This window comes from Nelumbo lutea, chromosome 1, assembly GCF_056320005.1.
Source record: "Nelumbo lutea isolate HS-2025 chromosome 1, American lotus-T2T, whole genome shotgun sequence".
NCBI classification, from domain to species: domain Eukaryota; kingdom Viridiplantae; phylum Streptophyta; class Magnoliopsida; order Proteales; family Nelumbonaceae; genus Nelumbo; species Nelumbo lutea.
In genome coordinates, this window is record NC_142684.1 from 105,051,665 (window position 1) to 105,075,107 (window position 23,443).

Here is a 23,443-nt window from a genome sequence, read left to right on the forward strand (position 1 = left end):
ACATCAGATATGGGAAAACTTCTTTTAGTGTCAAAATATTATTGTAGTTCTATCACCTACTTTATATTTAATGGAATACCCTACCTGATGGTCTTGATCATTATAGATTATAGTAAACTGACCTGGCAGTAAAATAAGAACAAGAAATCAGCAATCCATGGAGAAATGAAGCTCTGCCATAAACCCACCACAAATCATGCAAAACTAGAAGCCATTCAAATATTGCTGTCTTACCCTACATCCCCCTTCCCACAAAAAAGGAACCTCTTTTTTTTTTATAATTTTTTCCTCCTATCTCTCCTTTTGCCCCTGGTGCTTTTCTCTAAAGTTTCCTTCATCTCCTACCGTTTTCTGCTCCCATTCCGTTATATCCTATCCCAAGAGATTACATACTTCCCTTCACAGTTTCTCCTTCCTATACTCTTATCATGACTCTAAATCCTTCAAAGTCTTTTTACCCTCATGCAATCTTCAAGCTTCTCCACCTAAGGATTTTGTCAGTTGAATCTCACATTGTTCGCACCGGCTTTCCTTACTCCTCACCTTTTAGGTAAAAGTCCTGCATATTCTTTAGGGCTTGACTGTGGACAATATTACCACCACATCTGGCCTTACAAGTATGCTTACGAGAGATGAGGAATTGACCCCATCATTGTCCACCACTACAAGACTAAAATCAGACATGGGAGGCGTATGCCTGGAGGCATGTGCTCAGGTGAGATGTCCTCAAAACACTCTAAGGCATATTCTGGAGGTGTTGATGGCTCTGAGACGTACCAATGAGCCATCTTAACGTGCACTGTCTTAACTTGATCCTCTTCAATCATCTTATTTCTTCCCTAACTTATGTTCTGGATCCCTGGAATGAATGCCCCACTCATCCTAATATCAAAGCACCTTCACTCTGCCCTTCCTGAAACTGTACCCTGGCTGGAGTTAACCAACAAAGAAAACCTTTGTGGGAATTTACCCTAGGAAATATCTATAGCCAGTTTCATAGGAATTATTCTCCCTAGGAAATATCTATAGGCACTTCCCAAAGAGAGTCTTGTTTATGAGATCCATCTTCTTGAAACCAAAACCTCCATTAACTTTTTGACCAACACATACATTACCATTTGTGATTTGACAAGGTGAAACCTTTTCTTGTTTCCCCTTCTGTTCCATAAGGCATCTTTTTGAATTTTCTCCCTCTTTGATAGTGGAGCCAGCTTCTTAAGCAGAGAATAAGTGCTCATCGAGCCTGCAAGGGAAACTGCTTGATACATAAAGGAAACCCCTGGTAAGAGCAAGGGAAGGAAGCATATGAGAATCCTAATATATTGTCTCATAAATTCAGTGTCCTGGTTACAATTATTGACTCTGAAAAGAGTGCCTTTTGTGAGGCTTTTTTTGGTCAATGTACCTTTTGTGAGGGTTGAAGTGCAAATTGGAAACCATTTCAGAGTACCATAAGATTTCTCTCAAAGTATCATCTATGTATTGGAGATGAGTGATCATCCTGTTCAAAGCTTCAACTGTGATGAATAGGAATGTAGAAATCTCCTCTCCAGATTTTCCTAATGAAATCATCTTGTGACCAATTAGGGATGAGAGAACAGAAAACCATGGAGATACTAATACCCAAAAAGAGTGATGCTTTCCACCCAAGAGGCTTTAGATCGATTAGTTTGGTCAATAGTTTGTACAAGGTAATTACAAAGGTTTTGTCTCTCCGGTTTAGGCAAGCCCTTCCAACCATCATTGCACCAAACCTAGGGGCATTCATTAAGGGGAGACGGATAGCTGATCAAATATTAATTGCCAATGAAAGTGTGAAGTGCATGAAGAAGCTTGGAAAGAAAGGTGTAGTTTGCAAATTTGATCTTGAAAAAGCCTATGATTTGGTAGATAGAAGTGATGATTAGCTATGGTTTTGGAGGGAGATGGTGCAATTGGGTGGTGGGTTGCCTTAGGAGTTACTATTACTCAATTATAGTGAATGGGACAGTGGTGGATTTCTTCCCTGCTTTGAGGGGTATCAGACATGGCGATCCCCTTTGTCCTTTCCTATTTACTTTAGTGGTGGATGTTCTTGGGAGATTGATTTCTAGAGCTGATTCCAGAAGTCTGATAAGGGGTGGCGAGTTGGAAGGGATGATGTGCCTATTACCCACTTACAATTCGCAGGTGATATGATGTTCTTTTGTGAAGGAGGCGATTTGGGGTGAATTAGGAATTTGCAACTTGTTGTACAACTCTTTGAGAAGATGTCAAACTTAATAGTTAATTTGATAAAAGTTGTATAGCTGGAGTAAATATGGATGAGGGAGAGGTTGAGTGTGCAAATATCTTGGGTTGTGAGGTTTCCTAGTGTTGAAAGGTTTTAAAGAAGACTTGCTTCTTGGAAGAGAAACTACCTCTCTCTTGGCGGCAGAATCACTTTGATCAGGGCTACCCTAGCAAATTTGCCAATATATTACCTGTCAGTTTTTAAAATCCCAACAGGTCAGCAGGTGTAGCTAGGACATCGGAAAAAAGTGATGAGGAACATTCTTTGGGAGACAGGGAGGAGAAAAAGGATCATAGGGTGAGATAGGATTTGGTGACTACTGACTAGAAGTAAAAATTTTGGAGGGTTGGGTATTGGAATCATCCAGAAAAGAAACGTGGCTCTTTCGGGAAAATGGCTGTGGAGGCTACCTTTGGAGAAGGACAACCTATGGGCCAAGGTAATTGTCAGCATTCATGGGCTTGCAACAAATGGCTGGGACGCTGGAATATTGCCTAGGGCTACAAGAGCCTCCCCTGGAAGGAAATTCAAGCTATCCTACATTTATTCTTGCCTTGGATCAGGTATGATTTGTATTCTGGTGATCGTATTAAATTCTGGGACCATCATTGGGTTGGGGACTCCCCTCTGAAAGATCAATTTCCTCCTTTGTTTTCCCTCTCTAACTACAAAAATGAACCTATTTCTTTTCTAGTTCCTTCCAAGTCCAGATCTGGGTATGGGTGGGACTTGGGTATTAGAAGAGCTGGTAGGGATACCGAATTAAACAACTTATCAATGTTGATTGATATTCTTGTTGGAACTTTCCTAGACCCAGATAACTCTGATAGCCGAATTTGGACCCTTTCGCTCTCTGGTATGCTCTCTTGTCCCTCTTTTTTCAGATCCTTTACTCACCCTACTGATAGTGGTGGATATTTTTTCCCTATGAAAGAGGTTTGGAATAGATTTGTTCCTCCTAAGGTTGGGAGTCTATGCTAGGAAGTCTTCTTGGAAAGACTTGACTTGAAGGAAAAAGAAGAAGAACTGTTTACTGTATTACAGGTTTGAAGAAAAGAAGAGAGAGAGAGAGAGAGAGAGAGAGAGAGAGAGAGAGAGAGAGAGAGAGAGAGAGGTGAATGATCTGCTGCCCCATACACTCCTTTATTTATAGCTTTTAGGATCCTTATAAGAATAGGAAATAAACAAAAAATACAAACAATAAGGCCAGCCAGCCCAACTTAACAGAAATTAGAAACTTCTAATAACAGAAATTAGAAACTACTAATAAAAGAAATTAGAAACAACTAGGTGTGGGTATGGAACCCCACACTCGTGGCTAACCAACTATTTCTTCACTCCCCCTTAAGTTGGGAGTAGATATTTGTCATGCCCAACTTGCGTAGAATTGTCTCCAATTTGCCTTTTGTGGCTGCTTTGGTGAAGAGATCAGCCAACTACATGTCTGAGGCAATGTAAGGAAGGCATACTTTTGAGATGCGACTCGCTCTCGGATAAAATGTTTGTCAACCTCGATATGCTTAGTCTTGTCATGCTGTATTGGGTTGTGGGCAATATTAATTGTAGCTTGATTATCACAATACAACATCAGAGGCTTCTCATAACCAACCTCCAACTCATTAAGCAAAGATCTCAACCGTAAAACTTATGCAACACCATTGGCCATGGATTTGTGTTCCGCTTTTGCACTGGAGCGAGCAACAACATTTTGTTTCTTGCTTTTCCAGGAAACAAGCCCCCACAAATGCACAATATCCAGAGGTGGACCTCCTATCATCAACACATCCAGCCCAATCTGCATTCGTATACACTTTTATTTTCATATGACCATTATTCTTGAAGAGTATACTTCTCCCTGGACATTTCTTTAAGTAGGCAAGGATCCTTTCTACTACAAGGAGATGAGTGGTCCTAGGAGAATGCATGTATTGACTGACACACTGACGGCATAAGAAATATCTGGTCGGGTTAGATAGAGATAAACAAGTTTCCCAACCAGCCTTTGGTACATAGCCCTGTCCTCAAGGAGTTCTCCACTTTCTGCACTTATCTTATGGTTAGGCTCAATGGGAGTATTAGCAGGTTTCACTCCTAACTTGCCAATTTCTTCCAATAAGTCCAGAACATACTTCCTTTGGGAGATGAAAATGCCATGCTTAGATCAAGCAACCTCAATTCCTAAGAAATAGTGTAACTTTCCTAGGTGTTTCACTTCAAATTCCTTGTGAAGGTGCTGTTTAAGGGTTTCAATTTCACTAGTGTCACTTCCTGTTATCACAATGTCATCTACATAGACTGCAAGTAGAGTCAGGGAATGACCTGTCTTCTTAAAGAAGAGGGTGTGATTTGACTGAGCCTATATGTATCTGAATTTGTCCAAAGCCAATCTAAACCCATCAAACCAAGCTCTTGGGGATTGTTTCAGCTCGTACAAGGCCTTCTTCAAAAGGCAAACCTTCTTTCCTGTTTCTATACTATAAAAACTAGGGGGTAACTTCATGTATACTTCCTCTTGCAAGTATTTGTTGAGGAAGGCATTCTTAACATCCAGCTAAAATAGTGGCCATGAGAAGTTTTCTGCAATGGATAGAAGAATTCTGATAGTGTTCATTTTTGCAACAAGTGCAAAGGTTTCTGTATAGTCTATGCCATAAGTTTGTGTGAATCCCTTTGCAACCAATCTGGCCTTATACCTCTCTACAGTATCATCAGCATTATATTTCACGGTAAACACCCATCTGCATCCAACAAGTTTCTTCCTTTCAAGCTGGTTAACTAGTTCCCATATGTTGTTCTTGACAAGAGCATCCATCTCTACTTGCATTGCTTCCTTCCATTCAGGTATCAATAGAGCTTCTTGCACTTTTTTGGGTATAGGAATAGAAGAAATAGATGCCAAGTAAGATCTGTAGGATTCTGAGGGACAATTATATGAAAGGAACTTGGAAGTGCAATGGGCAGTGGATGAGATGCAACGGCGCTTCCCTTTACGAATAGCAATTGGAAGATCAAGGTCATCTATCGGTGAAGGCTGAACCTCTGTAACAGTGGGAGCAGTAGTAGTGTTTGGATCTGGAGTTGTAGAAGATGTTGGAACTGGCTTGGGTTGCTGTTGAGTACGAGAATCAACCTGCCTCCAAGGATTTGAACAAAACAAGTACACCCAAAAGTTTTGAGGGGAATAGTGAATAGGTTCTTATCTGGATATAGAAGACTAAACGGGGTTTGCATGTTTAGGACCCGTGAAGGAACCCTGTTAATGAGGTATATGGCTGTACGGATTGCATCTCCCCAAAAGCGTATGGGAACATTGGGAACATTGGAGTTGAGCATGATGCTTCTAGCTACCTCTAAGATATGCCTGTTTTTTCTCTCAGCAACCCCGTTTTGCTGAGGTGTGTGAGGACAGGTGCTCTGATGAATGATCCCATGATCAAAGGAGATAGGATGCCAATGGTTTTGCAAAGTATTCATTGGCATTATCAAATCTAAGAATCTTGATCTTGGTTTCAAATTGAGTTAGGATCATCTTATGGAAAGCTTGGGTCAGAGAGGGGACCTCATCTTGAGAGTGCATAAGATAGACCCATGGAAAACGGGTATAGTCATCAACAAATAATAAGAAATATCTGTAGCCCCCCATGGTGGGAGTATGGTAGGGCCCCCAAACATCGGTATGCACAATCTCAAAAGGAAGGTTGTTTCATTTATTACTTAAAGGATAAGATGATCTACCATGTTTTGCAATTTCACAACTTTCACATTTTAACTTAGACACTTCTACTGACTCAAACAAGTTTGGAAAAAGACTCTTTAAAGACCCAAAAGATAAATGACCTAAGCAATTGTGCCAAAGCATAATCTTACTATAAGACTGAGAAACAAACAATTTCTCTGCTTCACTCTGCTCCCCTTGTGAATGTTCAAACAAGTAGACTCCATTCATCTCACAGCCAATCCCAATCATATTCTTCGTTTCCAGATCCTATAAAATACACTGATCAGGGAAAAAAGTTACCAAACAGTTTTGATTTTTAGTAATACTACTAACTGAAAGTAAGTTAGCACCAAGCTTGGGAACATGCAAAGCTGAGGATAGGGTGATGGTATCTGATAATCTAATGTCTCCCTTTCCAGAAATTGGTACAAGAGAGCCATCGGCAATAGAAACTTTTTCTCTCCCAGAGGATAAACAATATGTGCTAAATAAAATAGATATGCTGGTCATATGATCTGAAGCACCTGAATCTATTACCCAGGAAGGTTTAGTATTACCTGGGACAGAAGCATGACAAGCAGTAGCTCTTGTACCTGTATGAGCAAGGGCTGAAGTAGGCTGTTGAGCAGGTTGAGCTGAATTACTAAATTCATTTTCTAGCTGAGTCAGAGCAGCTCGAACTGCAGTAGGGTATCTAGAGGAGTGCCTCTTGTGCCTGATGAAGTTGTACTATCAGTGTTGATAGCCATATTGGCATCCCCTTTCTTATTTCTGAGCTTTGTTGGAACTAGATGAGGGTGCACCTTTCAACAGGTGTCCTTAGTATGTTTAGGTTTCTTGCAATGTTCACATACTAAGTCCTTCTTAGCTTCTTTCTTCTCCTTATCCCCCCCAGATTTAGGTCTAACTACTACCAAGGCTGATTCGGAGGGTTGTTGTTGCAACATAACCTTTCTCCTAGTTTCTTCACTATGCACTAGGGAATAGGCTTGTGATAAAGTCACACTATCTCTTGTCAACAATTGTTGTCTCACAATGTCATATTCAGAGTTTAGACCAGATAGGAGCTCAAAAGATCTGTTAGTTTCAACCTGCTTTCTATATGTTTATGCATCTTTCCGACTCTCCCACTCAATTGTTTCAAGATGGTCAATTTCATGCCGCAGGCATTTTAAGGTTGAAAAGTAAACAGAGACCTGCTTCTCTCCTTGCCTCAGATTTTTAACCTCACATTTTAGCTCATAAGCCCTAGCAACATTAAGAGGCTTAGAGTAAGTTTCCTTCATAACATCCCATATTTCATTAGCTGTTTTGGCCCACAAGTAGTTTCGGATGATTTGTGGCTGCATAGAGTTGCACAGCCATGTCATCACCAAAAAATTTTCTTGGACCCACCTAGCATAAGTAGGGTCCTCCTTGGAGGGTTCCTTCACATTCCCTAGCAAGAAGTTCAATTTTCCTCTACCCCCAATAGCCATCATGGCTGATTGGGCCCATTCCAAGTAATTTGATCCATCAAACTTAGTAGTTGTAATTTGAAAGGTGTTTTCAGTCATGTTACCTGAATCACCAGTCCCAAAAGCACCTTCCCCTTGGTTCTTATACTCCATTCCAAGTTAAGAAGAGGCTTTAAACTACTGTGACAAGAAAAAACTGTATTTCAAGGCTGATAACAGCTGACCTTGGACAATGATTTTGTAGTTGACAATGATAACAGTCAACTACTGTCCTGGGATTGATATAGTCCTGGACCGGTTGATATCAGTCCTGAGATTTTCTACCCGTACCTCTCAGAATGAATAACAAAGTCCTTTTGAGTATCAATCTCAAGAAAAGGTACTTACTTTATGAAAAAAAAAAGCCCAAAAAACTAATTGCTACCTTCAGTTTTCAAACTTGATCGATCAATTACTGTCAGCACCTTGAATTTTGATCAAAGAACCAAGAAAAAAAAAACTGATTGGCACCTCCAATCTTGATCAAGAATCGATCTTGATCATTCAATTCAGGCTTGGTGCCCCCCAACTAATGGGTTTGTAAAACTGAATTTTGATGGGAGCAGTGTTGGAAATCCAGTGCAATCAGGAATTGGTGGAAGGGGCTAATCACTCTGTTCTCAGGTCATTGGGGTGGGTGATTCATTGAGAGCTGAGATTTTGGCAGCTGTGGAAGGGGCTAAGAGGGAAAAGGATCTGAACATTAGAAAATTGATTATTGAGGGAGGCTCAAAGCTAGTGGTGGACTGGATAAAGAAGAAAAACAGTGGTTTCTGAAATTACAGCAACGAAAGTAAGTGGTTCAAATGGCTAACAAAAGACATTGAAGTCAAGGCGTCTTGGGTCAGAAGAAGTGCCAGCTTCTTCGCTGATGGACTAGCAAAGCAAGGGATGAATAGAGCCTCCTTTTTCTGGGCTCTATTGTAATCTTTTCTTTTCCTTGTTCTGGCTTTGGTTAGTTTCCTGAGGGTGGGATAAGAAAGTTTATCCCCCGTCTGCATTGTACTTGGCTTTTTCTTTTTTTTTTTTTTTAATTTCTTTTGAAGGGCTACACAGCAGGGGGTAGCCCATCCCCCAACCCACGAATCCACATGCAGGCGGGATTCAATCCCAATTCTCCACTACTTGACTCTTTCTTCTAATAAAGTTTACCCTTTATTGATAAAAAAATACAAGATGAAGTCTACTAAGTAGCGTTGAAGCTCTTTTTTTTTCCCATCAGGCTGTGTTTGGTTTGAATTCTTTCAAACCTGTACAATGATTACTTTTCTTTTATTTCAAGATTCTGCAACAGCCTTTTCAGAAACATCGACTCTGTAGCATGTCCCAATTATTTTAATGGTTACAATACTTTCTTCAGCATTTAGCAAGCTAAAGATTTCCTTTATATTAGGTAATTGGTAGCACAGGGAGACTGGCCCTTTAGTTGTATCTGATGATCCATGCCATAGCTGGACACCATGTGGAATGAAATGATACATTGTGGTTTTCCATTGTATTTGAGAGCACAAGTTCATTATATAGAGAGCCATTTCCAGTTATTAAAATAAAATAAGTTATGTAGAGCATTCATGAAATGGAATAATTTCTGTATTTTCCTAACAAAAAATGAGTTATGGAGACCACCTGTACTGGGTAGTGGGTACAGTTGTAATATGCCTGTTATAATTGAGGCTGCATCTCACACCTCTGGTTGGAAAGTTTTGATTGTAAAACTCTCTTTTAATTAATTAAAACTAAGTGGTTTATTTAGTTGATGAGATTTGTGAGTTTAATTGCCTAACTAAAATGAAACCATATCATTTTATATAGAAACTTTGTGAGGAAATTGTATAGCAGTAAACAGATTGTTTAAGGACAGAAATTATAATTCCTTTTTTGTTTTTGATTATCTTTTAGTAAATCGGGGTTTGAGGGTATAGGACTGACTGCATGGTCAGTATTTGTAAATCCGTGTGTATAGCTCCTTGTTGTACATGTTTTTTGCTCTATTCAATGATATTATACTTTACCTGTTTCAAAAATATAATGGAATCTAGACTTACTGCTAGTAAATATATTTAGAATTATCTCATTTTGTAAACAAGCCTAATTGCTTTATTCTCTTGTCTCCTGTATAGGGTAAGAAATTTAAAGATAAAGCCCACAGCCAAAGAGAAGCCAGTGGAGCAGGTGTTCCTGATGTGGACCTTAATTTTAGTGACAGTGATGGAGATCAGGCAGGGAAATCTGATCAGTACCCTATATCCTGGCTCAAGCGGCCCAGTGATGGTGCAGGTGATGGATTTGTTACCTCCATTAGAGGTCTTTTCAATTCTCAGCGTCGTAAAGCCAAGGCATTTGTCTTGCGAACGATGAGGGGTGAAGCAGATAACGAGTTCCATGGTGAGTGGAGTGAAAGTGATGCTGAGTTCCCTTTTGCCAGGCAACTGACAATTACCAAGAGGCTAATTAGGAGACACACAAAGAAGTTCCGATCAAGGGGGCAGAAAGGTATTTTTCTTTTCTTTCTCTCTTTTTTTCATGGTATGTTACCTAGGTGTGGCTTGGACATATGGCTGGACAAGCTGCTGGATACTGAAATTACACCAATAATTGAAATACCCAACATGATACATTACAGAACCATTGTACTGGTACCGGGTTGTCATTGTTTGCATGTTATTTTCCATGTTGTTTGACTCCTGAAGTATGTAGAGAAGTCCTATGCATTGTAAAAGACCTTAGGTAACATCTATCCCAAAAGATGATAGTGAAGTCTAGATGAAATCTACAGTATGCCCTAGATGTTAAAAATGGCAAGTTACAGGATCTCTTCCAAGAGTATTCCCAAGGAATCACTCCAAGAGTCCTAGAATCACTCTAGGGTTTGTAGGAATCACTCCATACGGAAAAATTGCAAGAAAACTCTAAAGAAATCTTCATTCATTAGCTTCAAAAGGAAGAGTACATCTATTTATAGAGTGACTTGGAATGTTATTCACCATAAAACAAAAATGCCACTCCTTGTCTTGTGCATCAAGAAACACAAATTTCTACATACTAATGCAAATAAACTGAAAATTGAAAGAGAAGCCCTACTAAACTAGAGGAACAAGATGCTAGCGCAGGCCCAATGGGACTGGTCAAAATGACGAAAATACCCATACTGTCCAAAATACAGAAATACATAAATTTTCAGAAATTTCCAAATTTGATTCTTCAGCTCCTGTATATTAGACCAGCTCAGGACATGAATATGTGAAATTGACAATTGGTTTTCTTCCAATCGTTTTTCAGCTAATATTTCTTAGTTCCTCTAACCTCCTAAGGTCTAAATAGCTTAAGATTGCGTTGACAGATATTCAACAAGATAGTGTTAACCATCTGACCAACTAGCCTCTATTGAGGCTTGTGCAAAAAAGCATAAGTTCAGAAGCATTCTTTAGATTGGATGCTCATCGTCATCCATCCAATTAATTTTAATATTTTTGGTAGTATAATTGTTGAACTTGTTTCTTCATGAGTGTGCATTATTTGTAAAAATGCAATCTGTTGACTGTTCTGAGTTTACTTGCTCATTTGTCCTCGTTCTATATCAGGTTCAACTTCTCAACAGAGGGACTCAATGCCATCATCTCCAAGGGAAGCTACACCTTTTGAAAGTGATTCCTCAAGTGGTTCTTCACCTTACGAAGACTTTCATGAGTAGGGGAATCATGGGCATTAAGGGTTCTGTCTTTGGCGGGGCATAGTGCAACCCAATCAGAGTTTTGTCTTGACTTGTCTACAATCGGCACTGAGCAATATAGAGATGAAGTTATTACAATTCATTGAACTCGGTGGCAATTCTTGGATGAAGATTTGATTATTCAAGATGTTGCCGAGTAATCTTGGAATAAAAAGCAGGCTGAGATCAGCGTGCAGGGGAGGGTGTTGTTGTATTTTGATGGTTAGTGAGAAATTGTTTTTCTTTCTGCATCAATATTTATATGTATAAATTTTATTGCCCAGCTAGAATGAATATTTCTGGGTTCCACAATTCTTTATCCTTGTAAATATATTCCATATATAGGGAAATAAAAATAAAGGTCAGAGAAATCCATCCATCAATCCCTTGTCCACTTGGGCTTCAATATCAGTTTAGGGCCTTTAGGTTACTTATTATATAGACATCCTATCCTACATGGGATCAGCTAACTACAAAGCCCCATTCTAGGAAAAGGGATTTGATAATGTTAATGGTCCACGAACCTGACACCTGATGAAGAGAACGGGTTTTCCACGACAAATCCAAAGTGTAATTTTTATAGCCGGTCTTTTAATACATTGTAGCAGACAAATTTATGGTTGTTTGGTATCTGAAAATTGAAAAGTGTAATGGCTTGGGGAGGATTTAAATCCAGGAGATGTATCTCAGGGCAAGCCTAAAAGAGAGAAAGCGGTTCTTCACGTAATCTTTTATCAATTCTTTTTATGCTTGGGGCTGAAAAAAAAAAACAATGAATTCTCGATTTCGTGTATGGCGAGGAATTAGATATAGTTAAGATCTTTTGGCCAAGTTCATATATCTATTTCACTTGGAGGTCCAGAAAGTAAGGGTGTATAGAGTATCCAAAGATCTGATTTCGTCTTCAAGGTTTAATGGGCTGGATTTGGATTTAAAAAATTGAAGTTTATACTAAATTTATTGGATCAAATTCAAATATGGCCTGATTTTCTATCCAATGAATAGCCAAATTGAGTATTAATGTACATGTATAATACGGCCTAAATGCCCTTTATTTCTATCTAATAAAATTATATTATAGGTTATTTCTTTATTTTTGGGAGGGCATAATGGTAAAAAATCAATTATATCTTATTCAGATTCAGATATTCGATATAGCTGGTCGAATATAAATATTTGAATATTTAGTTGAATTCAGATTCGATTAGTCTTTGTAAGGATCTCTGGATGTCGAATCAAATTCGAATAATCGGTTCTTTATTGAATTCGAATTCAAAGCAGAAGGTTCCTCGCTATATTTACGGTAACTTGTATGAAAAAGTGACATGTTACAGTCACAGAAGTTAACTAAAAAAATTAACTTCGTTGTTTTTTACTTTTCTACTGATGGTCAATTGTTATCTGTGGCATTACGTGGCTCTGTAGCATCAGCAGCCAAATAACATAGTTTATTTCAGAAAAGTACGGACAGGTTCAATGTAGATCTCTGAAACTCACTGTAGATCTATAAACATTCAAAATGTCAAATACCCACATTGCATCAATGCCTGCTCCTGAATTGGCATCAATTTCAAACTGGCACCTACCCCAACAGTACTTTGGGCCTAAAAATTCTGACCTTGGGCTGAACCGTCATTCTCCCAAATTTTCAGTCTTAAAAACATTTATGCTTTTGAGGAATAAGAATTGCTTCACAAAATAAAGAAAAATTCTGAAGTTTAAAGCAAAAGTGAGGTTGATGTGCAGGTTTATACACTTGTATTTTGATATAACAAGTAGATCAAATCAATCATGTTGACAAACATGCCTTAATGAGGGGTCCAAACATGCGGATGTAGTAGAATCAGTGACTTAGTGTGCCACATCATGCTCTGTCATGATCATGTACACCATTTGGTATCTGTTTCTCCAAATTCGAATTGAATTTCCAAGATTCAATCCATTTGTAATTGGATCTATTATATCTAATATGAATCCAATTATATATAGAATTAACATATATGTATTAGCAAGGTTGATTAGAATGTTGCATTTTCTTAAGAAGTCATAAGTTCAAATCTCATAAAAGTTATTTTCAAGTCATCATATGCAGAAAAACAATATCAGTCATTTTTGATTAATTTTGTTAATCATTCTGATGTTAAATAGAATCTGAGTCTCATATGACTAACGAATATAATGAATTCAAACATTAACAAATCAAATTTGTTAAAATCTTTGAGAGATCTGATCACCTGGTGATGGATGGCTGATATCTGAATGGAGCACCTACAAGAAATGAACAAACAATCCGAGACACTAGCCCACGATAGCAGAGTGCTATCAAGGACTGCTTAACCTGGATAGGGCAGGAGCAGATTGGAGGTTCTTATCCTTCTTATTCTTCCTTAGGTCGTATGTATTCTTGAAGTTGGGAGTGCCCATATATATAGCCTATTTCCTCAATGAACTGATTTATGCTCCATCAGATGGAGACAAATGTTTCAAAAACAAAGGATCTCATCACTTGGTCATCCATCCTACACCAAGCCAAATGGTTTTTCCATTGACCTAGTAAGAACTGAAAATAAGGATCCAATGGTATCTTTATGTAAAAACAAAAATCATTTTCAAAGAAGTAAACAACCAAAAAACCTTTTTATAGAAAATAAATAATAATTAATAATAAAAAAAGAAAAACTTGGTTGTGTGAAAGAGTTGCAAAGAGAACCAACCTTCCATCAACATGTGGCTTATCACATGGTCATTGGATATTTTCAACATGTTGAGGATCAAATGAAGGCCTATGGCCACTCTTCCATCATCTCCCACCTGACCAATTAAGCCCGAAATGAATACTTCCCAACCAATCCCATTGCTTACATGTGGCCTTCATAGTCTATAACAACTATGGGTTTTGTCAATGAATCGATATTTTTTTCCTTTAAGACTAATCTCACTATTTTTTATCGTCTTGATAGCACCTTAGTTATCATCAAGGTGGCGTTTAATAATTCTGAAATCTGATGTCTGAAAAGCTTTTTTTTTTTTGTACATTTGAATCTAAAAAGTTGCACAATACTTTTCTATTTTTCAAAGCCTCTAAAAATCTATAGTGTTTGTGTTGGAGTGATCCTCTTATGTCTGATAACTAACAATTTTACCAGTTTGCCCCCATTTTTGCAAAACCCTAAGAACCAAACCGTTCCTATTAGAATTTAGAAATCACCTATCACCACCGCCAATGTTTGTTATATTCGTCGGAGAGGAGGTAATGCAGAGAGAGCTCAAGAAGAACATTCAAGGGTTTTTGCACAAAGCATTGCATACATTAAACTACCTATAGCTTGAACATATGGTTTATAATTCATTTACTTCATTTCTTTATCATTAGTGGGAGTCATATCTTTACTTACTTGAATCCTTTGTAAATTGGAGTTTCAACTCAATTACAAATTTTTATGTCAAATTTCCTTAAGATTTTCTATAGGCAATGCTCTTGTGAAAGAGTTTTTTTTTTTCAGATTTTAATTTTTCTATCTCTTTTTATTTTAATTTCAAGCACATAACTAGAATCACCCATATCTTTCAATTTAAAGTTGGGTTCACACGAAAAACAAAACAATTATGTACTAAATTCATTATCGAATCAAAAGGACACATTTAAAAAACACTATAGATATGATTTTATATTACATAAATATATTAATTATGAAGATAAGGACTAATATATTTATGAATCATCATTACAAGTAAATTAAGGCCTAGGGCTTCCCTATAATTACAATGCACATAAATCTGATTCATTTGACGTATCGAGGGATTTACTTATTAGTGATTATTTAGGAGAATATTATATTATTGATAGAAAAAAATATCTAGATAGAAAATATTTGGTTGGAAAGTTCACCAATTTTGTCTTAAAAATAGAAAAAAAAAAGTTTGATGTTAAGGTCAGTGCTGATATGGATACTAGGGCCAACATTAATAAAAAAACTAAGACTGGAACTAATTATTATCAAAAAATTGAAATTTTTGATAAAAAGGCCTCTTTACCTCACTATTCATCAAGAAAACAATCCATCCAATAAAAAGAAAAACCTTTTTGATTGGATGGAAATGAATGAAAAAAAAAAAAAAAACTAAATTGTTCCATTCCAAATTTGAAACGTCAGTTCTTCTTAGAATTACTATAAGATTAAACCATGGATCATACCAATTAAATTACTTCTTTAAAATTGGAATGTGAATGAAAACCTTAGTGAAAATAAAAACATCAATAGAAAACAAAAAAAGGGCTTCTATATATCATGCATATCATCTAATGAAAAAGAAAAAGAATTAGAAATTTGGAATCAATAAGAAAAAAGACCATTTGGCCAAGGGGATCTTGGACCAGATGAACAAAATCAAGAGAATTTTGAATCAAAATAATCTTGAAAAATATTACACAGAATAAAACATAAAAATCATAAAAAGAAAAGGCAATTCAAGAACAACACAGAAATATAACTAGATTTCTTAAAAAAGCATTTATTTATTCAATTGAAAAGGGATGATCCTTTGAATAAAACAATGATCAATAGTATCAAAATATATTGTCTCCTGCTTAGATTGATAAGTCCAAAGGAAATTACTATATCTTCTATTCAAATAAGGGAAATGAGTATGGATGTAATGGTGATTCAAAATACTGAATTGATAAAAAGGGAGAACATTTATTATCAACTTGTTCATTTGTCTATAAAATGGGATGGATAATTTATTATGTTATTATGAATGAAACCATAGGTATTTCTTTGGTCCATAAGAATAAATACCAAACTAATGAAAGATGCTGAGAAGAAAGGTACGTTGATAAAAATGATTTTAATGACCATTGCAGGACATGAATAGATGGTTGGGAATGGAAGCAAAAAAAATGGTACAAATTGCTTGTTATTGAAAATATTTTATCACCTAGACGTGGTAGAAAATTGAGAATTCCAATTTGTTTTCATTTGGAAATTAGAAATGTTACAGATAAAAATATAATATTTTATAATAGAAACAACATAAAGAATTGTGGTCAATTTTTGACTTACAAAAAGCATCTTCATGTACAAATAATTTCATTAATATTAACTTAAAGTTCTTTCTTATTCTAATTATCAATTAGACGATTCAGCTTGTATGAATTGTTATTAGTTTGATACCAATAATGGTAGTCGTTAATATGTTAAGGATACGTATGTAGTCATAATTAAAATGTAATTGGTAGTATATTTCAATTCGTATATATCTCTACCATAGATCATATATGAAAATAAACAAATCCATACATGTATTGTATTACATTCTAATACAAGATACTAACTCAATGACATATTAGTTAGATCTATGAATGAATTGACAAAATATTCTTTATATTTTGTGAGTGTAAAAATGCATTATCCTTTTTGTATCTGTATCCATACTCAATTGAAAAATTAGGTTGACTATTGATTAGTTTGATAAAAAAAAGTTTTACATGAATAAATTCAAATTATTTTTTATACCAGATTAAAATAACTAGCATTATTATTATTATTATTATTATTATTATTATTATTATTATTATTATGACATATTAGTTAGATCTATGAATGAATTGACAAAATATTCTTTATATTTTGTGAGTGTAAAAATGCATTATCCTTTTTGTATCTGTATCCATACTCAATTGAAAAATTAGGTTGATTATTGATTAATTTGATAAAAAAAAGTTTTACATGAATAAATTCAAATTATTTTTTATACCAGATTAAAATAACTAGCATTATTATTATTATTATATTATTATTATTGATCGGTAAAATTAAAATCCATAAAAATGAAAGGGGTGAAGAATTTTTTTTTATGGTAAAAAAGCATTCATCTTAGTTATTTCACAAAAAGAAAAAGAAGAAAACAAAAACAAGGGTAAAATTCAAATCCATAGAAAAGAAAGGGGTGAAGAATTATTTTTATAGTAAAAAAATCATTCATCTCAGTTATTTCACAAAAAGAAAAAAAAAAAAAGAAAAACAAAACAAGGGGTCAATTAAATTTTAAGAATTAAATTTCACAAAAAAAAATGGGGATTTACTTCAAATTTGGAATTGCACAAAAAAAGACTATTTATCTCAAAGAGGTTTACGAAAAATTTTAGAATGCCAACAAAATTATTGTACATTATAAAGAATTAATTAGTTAATTGGATATTCCAAAGCCAAAATTCATTTTCAATTATTTGATTCATTAATCTTGAATTTTAATGAACTTCATTTTATTTTCAAGATTCATGGAATAATGAACCACAGAAAAAACATATATATGTTTGTACCGGTTACAAGAAAAGACCTTATATGGGCCCTCACCACCCATCAATACATGGTGTTCTTCGAATCATCGCTACTCTAGATGGTGAAGATGTTATTGACCTAAACCTAAATTCAGTTATACAATTGGGAAATGTTCAAGTTCCTTAAAGGGCTAGCTATATCAGAGTTATTATATTGGAGTTGAGTCGTATAGCTTCTAATTTATTATGGCTTGGCCCTTCTATGGTGGATATCGGTGCACGGACTCTATTTTTCTATATTTTCATAGAGAGAATTAATATATGATTTTTTCCTAAGCTTCCATAGGCATGCGGATGATGCATAATTATTTCCATATTGGAGTTGTTGTTAATCTAATTTATGGTAGATATATGGATAGATGTTGGGATTTCTGCAAATATTTTATAATTATGGTTGTTGAATATCAAAAGATTATTATATGGAATCTCATTTTGTTTAAACGTGTCGAAGGAGTTGGCATTATTGATGGAGAGGAAGCAATAAATTGGGGTTAATTAGCATCAATTGCTACAAGATATCTGAATCCAAAGGGATCTTCATAAAGTCAATCATTATGAGACTGTTTTTATCTGATAAGAAATTAGACTGTTTTTCCTTGGAGATGGAAAATTTATTCATTAAGTTTTAATAATTTACAATTTTTTTCTCAATCAGTTAAAAGAATGAAATTGGCTAACATTATAGCAATACTAGGTAGTATAGATATCATTATAAGAGAGATTGATCATTGAATTGATAATTGATATTGAAAAAGCACAAGTTATGAATTATTTCTCCAAATTGAAATCCTTAAAAGAAGTTTGTGAGCTCATATGGTTGTTTGTCCCTATTTTGATTCTTATATCATAAATCACAATCGGGGTATTAGTAATTTTCTACCATCTAGAGAAGATACTTATTGATTTAGTATTGGACCATCTTTGGCAGTCATATCGATTCTATCAAATTATTAGTAATTCCTTTTGATTGTCACTTTGTTCTAGTCGATCTTATATAAATGCTTTATTTTTATGGATTGCCATTTTAAGTATTGTTCCTATTGGACTTCTTATGTCATGAGGAGGATGTGGATTATTAATAACAAAAATTCATTTTCAAGTGGTCTATGAGTTTTTGCTCAATCAATTAGTTATGAAATACCATTAACTTCATGTGTTATCAATATCTCTATGTGTGATTCATTGGAATATGAACTTTTATCTTTTTTTTTTTTTTTTTTTCTTTGTAGATTAGAAAAGAGTTGATTGTATTGAATAGATGTCGTGATTTGTTTATTCATCATTTGGGTCAATGAAATAAACCAAATAGTTACATGAGTGAAACAAAACAATTAATAAATTCCTATTAAAAAGAATTGAGTCTTAATCCTATGTACAAGAGTTGAGTAGAAGTAAACAAAAAATAGTAACAATTGTTTACCCTAAGATTCTTGATTAGTAGCGGGAGCAAAATGAGTGTGTGGTTAAAAACACGAAGGTACACAAAGGATTAGTAATGAAGATAACCTAATTTATCCAAAAGATATTTGGATAAAAGATAGGGTAAAATATGAAAATTTCCTCTAAATTTTCTGACAATCATAAAAACCTCTCCTATAATTTTATTTTAGGAAAAACCTTCCTTCTATTTTTGAAAAATTTTATCCAAAAGATATTTTTAGGTAAAAGATGGATAAAATACAAAAACCTTCCCTAAAAACCTCTCCTATAATTTTACTTTAGCAAAAATCTTTCTTCTATTTTTGAAAAATTCAACAAATGCCTCCCTTTTAAAGAGATGCTATTTTTTTCAAAATACCCATTCTACCCTTTTATGAATTAATGTACATCTATTTTTACTAAAATAGCCCTATCTCAGCAACCCATTAACCCAAAACACCACTCATCTTCTTCCTTCCTCAGGATGCACAACGGCAGAATGGCGGTGCACTCCATAATCCGCTCGAACACCGATCATCGGACGCACACCAAGTTCAAGCTGATGTCAATTACCAAGTCAAGTTATTCCTCTTGCTCGATCACTATAATTGTGTTCAGATGGAATTCCTCGCAATCAAAGAAAGCGAGATGTATTCCACGTCTTTGTAACCGCTGCAGACAAGAAAATCTTCGGGATTACTTTTGCATAGACAGGTCATCGGAAGGAGGAGCTCGGGTTTCGATCCAGTTTCGAGGCCGAACCGGAAGGGCGATCCGAACTCAACGATGCCTTCCCCCACGAAACGATCCCGGTTGCATTTCACTGGGTAAACGCCTTGATAATACGAATCATAGTCTTGAGAAAGTATCGCGGAATCAAAAGCTGCTTGCAAAGATTCGAGGCTGTTCTTCAAAACATCAGGAAAGCGTACAATAAGAGAAAATTGTAAACCTAATTCTCCGGAGAATTTCAGTTCGGAAACCTTCTTCACGACCTTCATTAGGTTAATCTCTTGGTGAGGTAAAGTCTCGGCACCGTGCGGGCTAACCGATATGTTCCCGGAAGAGTTGACGGAGAAGTAAGGGGCAGCCCAGCTGTCAATCTTGTAAAGAGAGGCCGAGAGGGACGGGGAAGCAATGGGAATGGTCGACGGAGGAGGTAGTGTTTGTCGCCGAAGGCACGCCAGAAAATGCTTCCATCGCGGGAAGAGAGCTATCCCCGGCAATAGCGTAACCGGGAGGGAGGACCACGTGGTTGTTGTCTTCGTATTTTCTTCTTTTCTTGGATAATTTACTTCTTCTCTGTAATCAAATGTCCTTCACTTCCGGTTCCAGTCTCCTGGCACAAAACAATCCTCCCCGCCCACCCGGGAAAAAACAGTTCAATTTGTTTGAATGGATGAGGGAGTAAGAAAATAGGGGATAGTACCTGTACATAATCTACTACTCTACGAGTTCAGTTTGTCAGGAGCTGAAGTTGGGAAGCATTGGCTACTAGTCTTCCCCTACTCAACCAAATTCCCGACTCCACAGTCAATCAAATTAAATTTAACCAAACTTCCATGGATAACCCATGAGAATTTAATGAATTCACGGATGGGTTTTAATGGAAATACGTAACGTTATTGTACCCACACATTAATTCATAGAAGGGTAAAATAAATATTTTCAAAAAAATAATTATCTTTGTAACGTTTCCTGTCTTAATCATTGACACAAGGGAGGGAGGTATTTGTTGAATTTTTCAGAAATAAAAGAAAACAATTTTTATTAAAGTTTTTATGATTGCCAGAAACTTCAAGAAAGGTTTTTCTATTTTACCCTAAAAGATAAAAGGAATCCTCATGAGTCCTTTAAGTTGGTAGAAATAAATAATCAAGAAGTACTTCCCCATGATCCTATAATTAAAGAAATGACATCAGGAACGAAGTAATTTTCTATTTTTTTAGAGCCCATTTTCCAAGAAAATAGGATATGAATGGAAGAAATGGAATGCAATTACAATAGGCAAAAATGAAATAAGATTTTTTTCTTCCTTTCTTTTCTTTGTCCATATTCATAGTGGTAGAAATATCGATTCATACAATAGGTATTTTATTCAAGGGTTAAGCTATTTCATGTAAGGTTCTGTAGTGTAGTGATTGGAGCAATGATGCTGCCACCAATTATAATTATCTATCAGTTCAAGTATGGTTGATAAGGTTAAGGCATCAAATATGGTGGAAATATATCTGGATTTGTTGTTTTTATAATTTCTTCCGTTGCAAAATGTGAGAGATTACTTTTTCATATACATGTTTTTATAATTTCTTCCGTTGCAAAATGTGAGAGATTACTTTTCGATATACATGTTTTTATCTAAATCCACTAGTCTTGATTTTGGATTTGTATATTTTGCAATGTTCAAAAAATCGGACCGGGCATAGAACCGGAGAAAGGAGAGTTTCATGGGTCGGAGGTTTGATTGGAATTGAACCGTGATGACATGGCATATACATATATATATACTATGAGTCATATAAATACTATATATAATATATTTTACAGTTTTTAATATACTTAAATATAGTGGATGGATGATAAACTTCTTAAATTTTAAAACAAGTCGCTAGGGTTATTAATTAAAATAAGTAAAGAGGTGGATTAGTGGTAATTAAGTAATTTATGAAAATAAAAGGTTATGGGTTCAAATCTTGTTAATAACATTTTAAAATTTCACTAGACCCGGGTGGTTTCATGAAATCGAGACCTGTTCAACCGGCTAATCAGCTGGTTTTCAATGGGTTTTGATCAAGTCTGATTATTGGGGTATGATCGAATCGGCCAGAGCCTTGGGTCACAGTTCAACCAACCAAGCCGGTCCGATTTTCTAAACATTGATATTTTATGATAGTTGTATCGAGTATTGTCCAATGAGTTGTTTATCAATGACCAAAGAATATAAACTTTCTACTTATAATCGTCATGAATTGAGTTAAAATTGCTTTGGGTACATTACCAATATCAATAACTGGAAATTTTATAATTTGTTCATATATCCATAAAGATTTTTGAAATATACAATTTTGAATTACTTTTTCAAATAAAGAAGGGATTGATCAAATAATTGTATCCACATCAATTCACACCCATTGGAATTTAACTTAATTCAATTAAGAACATAAAAATAAGGTAACTTCTTTTTTCCTGATTTGGCCAATAAGGTCATGAAATATTTTGACTTACTTATCTCTTACTAGTAATTAAGTACATGTGTTGCACGTATGATTTTTTTTTTTCATATTAATTACTTGAATTTTAGATATATCATAGTTATGATAGAAATTGAAAATTAATAAAACTAACAATATTGTTAAAAATAAACTTAAATACTTGTACTAAATGTGCAACAGTAGAAAATTTAAATTACAATAACAATTATTATTATTATTATTATTATTATTATTATTATTACTACTACTACTACAACTACTACAACTACTACTACTACTACTACTACTACTACTACTACTACTACTACCAAATTTTGTATTCCATTTATGTCTTAAATAAAAGTTATTTTTATTTTAAGAATTATTTTTATTTAATATGATGATTATATAACATTAGGAATGTTCCAAAATGTCTTTGACAAAACTCTATACTTTTTTATCTTTTGTGTTCTATATTTTTTTAAATATTTATTATTCAATTATTACATCATGAATTTCTTTGAAAAGTTGGATCATTGACCCACCATTTAAATAAGAAAATAGCTTTGCTTTTGGATCAATTTTAAATTATATATTTCATCTACATTTTATACATAATTTTTACTTATCACACTTAATTTTTGTTTGACATAATTAATATATATATTTTTTATATATTCTTTTGATTATTTGTACTTCTTTATTATTTCACTATTATATGATCGATTAATCCATTTGACCTAAACCACTAACCCATGACCCAAAAAGAAAAATAATTTGATTTCTAGGTTGACACTAAATTTTGTATTACGTTTCCATTATTGACAAAATTATATCTTATGTATAATATTTATTTTTGTTCAATATAATGAATGTATAATATTATATATGTATCCAATATTTTATTTTTTTATAAATATATAACATTATATCTTGTGTATAATATTTATTTTTGTGACTTTGTATTTTATATTTTTAAAAATTTTATTATTTGACTATGACATCATTTCATTTTTAGGTTGATTTTAATTTTTGCATTCCATTTTCATCATTTACAAGAATACTTCTTACATTTCATACTTATTTTTGTTCAGTATAATGAATATACAATATTAATGACATGCCCATTTCTTTTTATTTTTTGTATTATATACTTTATTTATTTTAATTTTTTATTATTTAATTATGGCACTATTTATTAACGGATTTGACCCTAAATGGTTGAATTTCTTACCCACCACTGAGAGAGAAAAAATGGTTTTGTTTTCAAATTATTTTTCAAAATATTTATTTTTATA

The 23,443-nt window shown here is 34.6% G+C and overlaps 1 protein-coding gene and 1 long non-coding RNA gene across 3 annotated transcripts in view; one reads left to right on the forward strand and one right to left on the reverse strand.

Moving 5' to 3' along the window:
• The window catches only part of SAB (HYPERSENSITIVE TO PI STARVATION 4), a 108,895-nt gene extending 97,317 nt beyond the window's left edge, over positions 1–11,578 (forward strand). For both annotated transcript variants that reach the window (XM_088967119.1, XM_088967126.1), the window contains exons 22-23: positions 9,607–9,979; positions 11,068–11,578. In XM_088967119.1, coding sequence (XP_088823245.1) covers positions 9,607–9,979; positions 11,068–11,177 — 483 coding nt within the window. In that variant the 3' untranslated portion in view covers positions 11,178–11,578. The remainder of the gene's footprint in view (positions 1–9,606; positions 9,980–11,067) is intronic.
• The window catches only part of LOC148876566 (uncharacterized), a 54,296-nt gene extending 40,673 nt beyond the window's left edge, over positions 1–13,623 (reverse strand). Inside the window, exon 1 of the long non-coding RNA XR_016106477.1 lies at positions 13,430–13,623. This is a non-coding gene — a long non-coding RNA (uncharacterized LOC148876566). The remainder of the gene's footprint in view (positions 1–13,429) is intronic.
• Between the last annotated feature and the right edge of the window lie 9,820 nt (positions 13,624–23,443).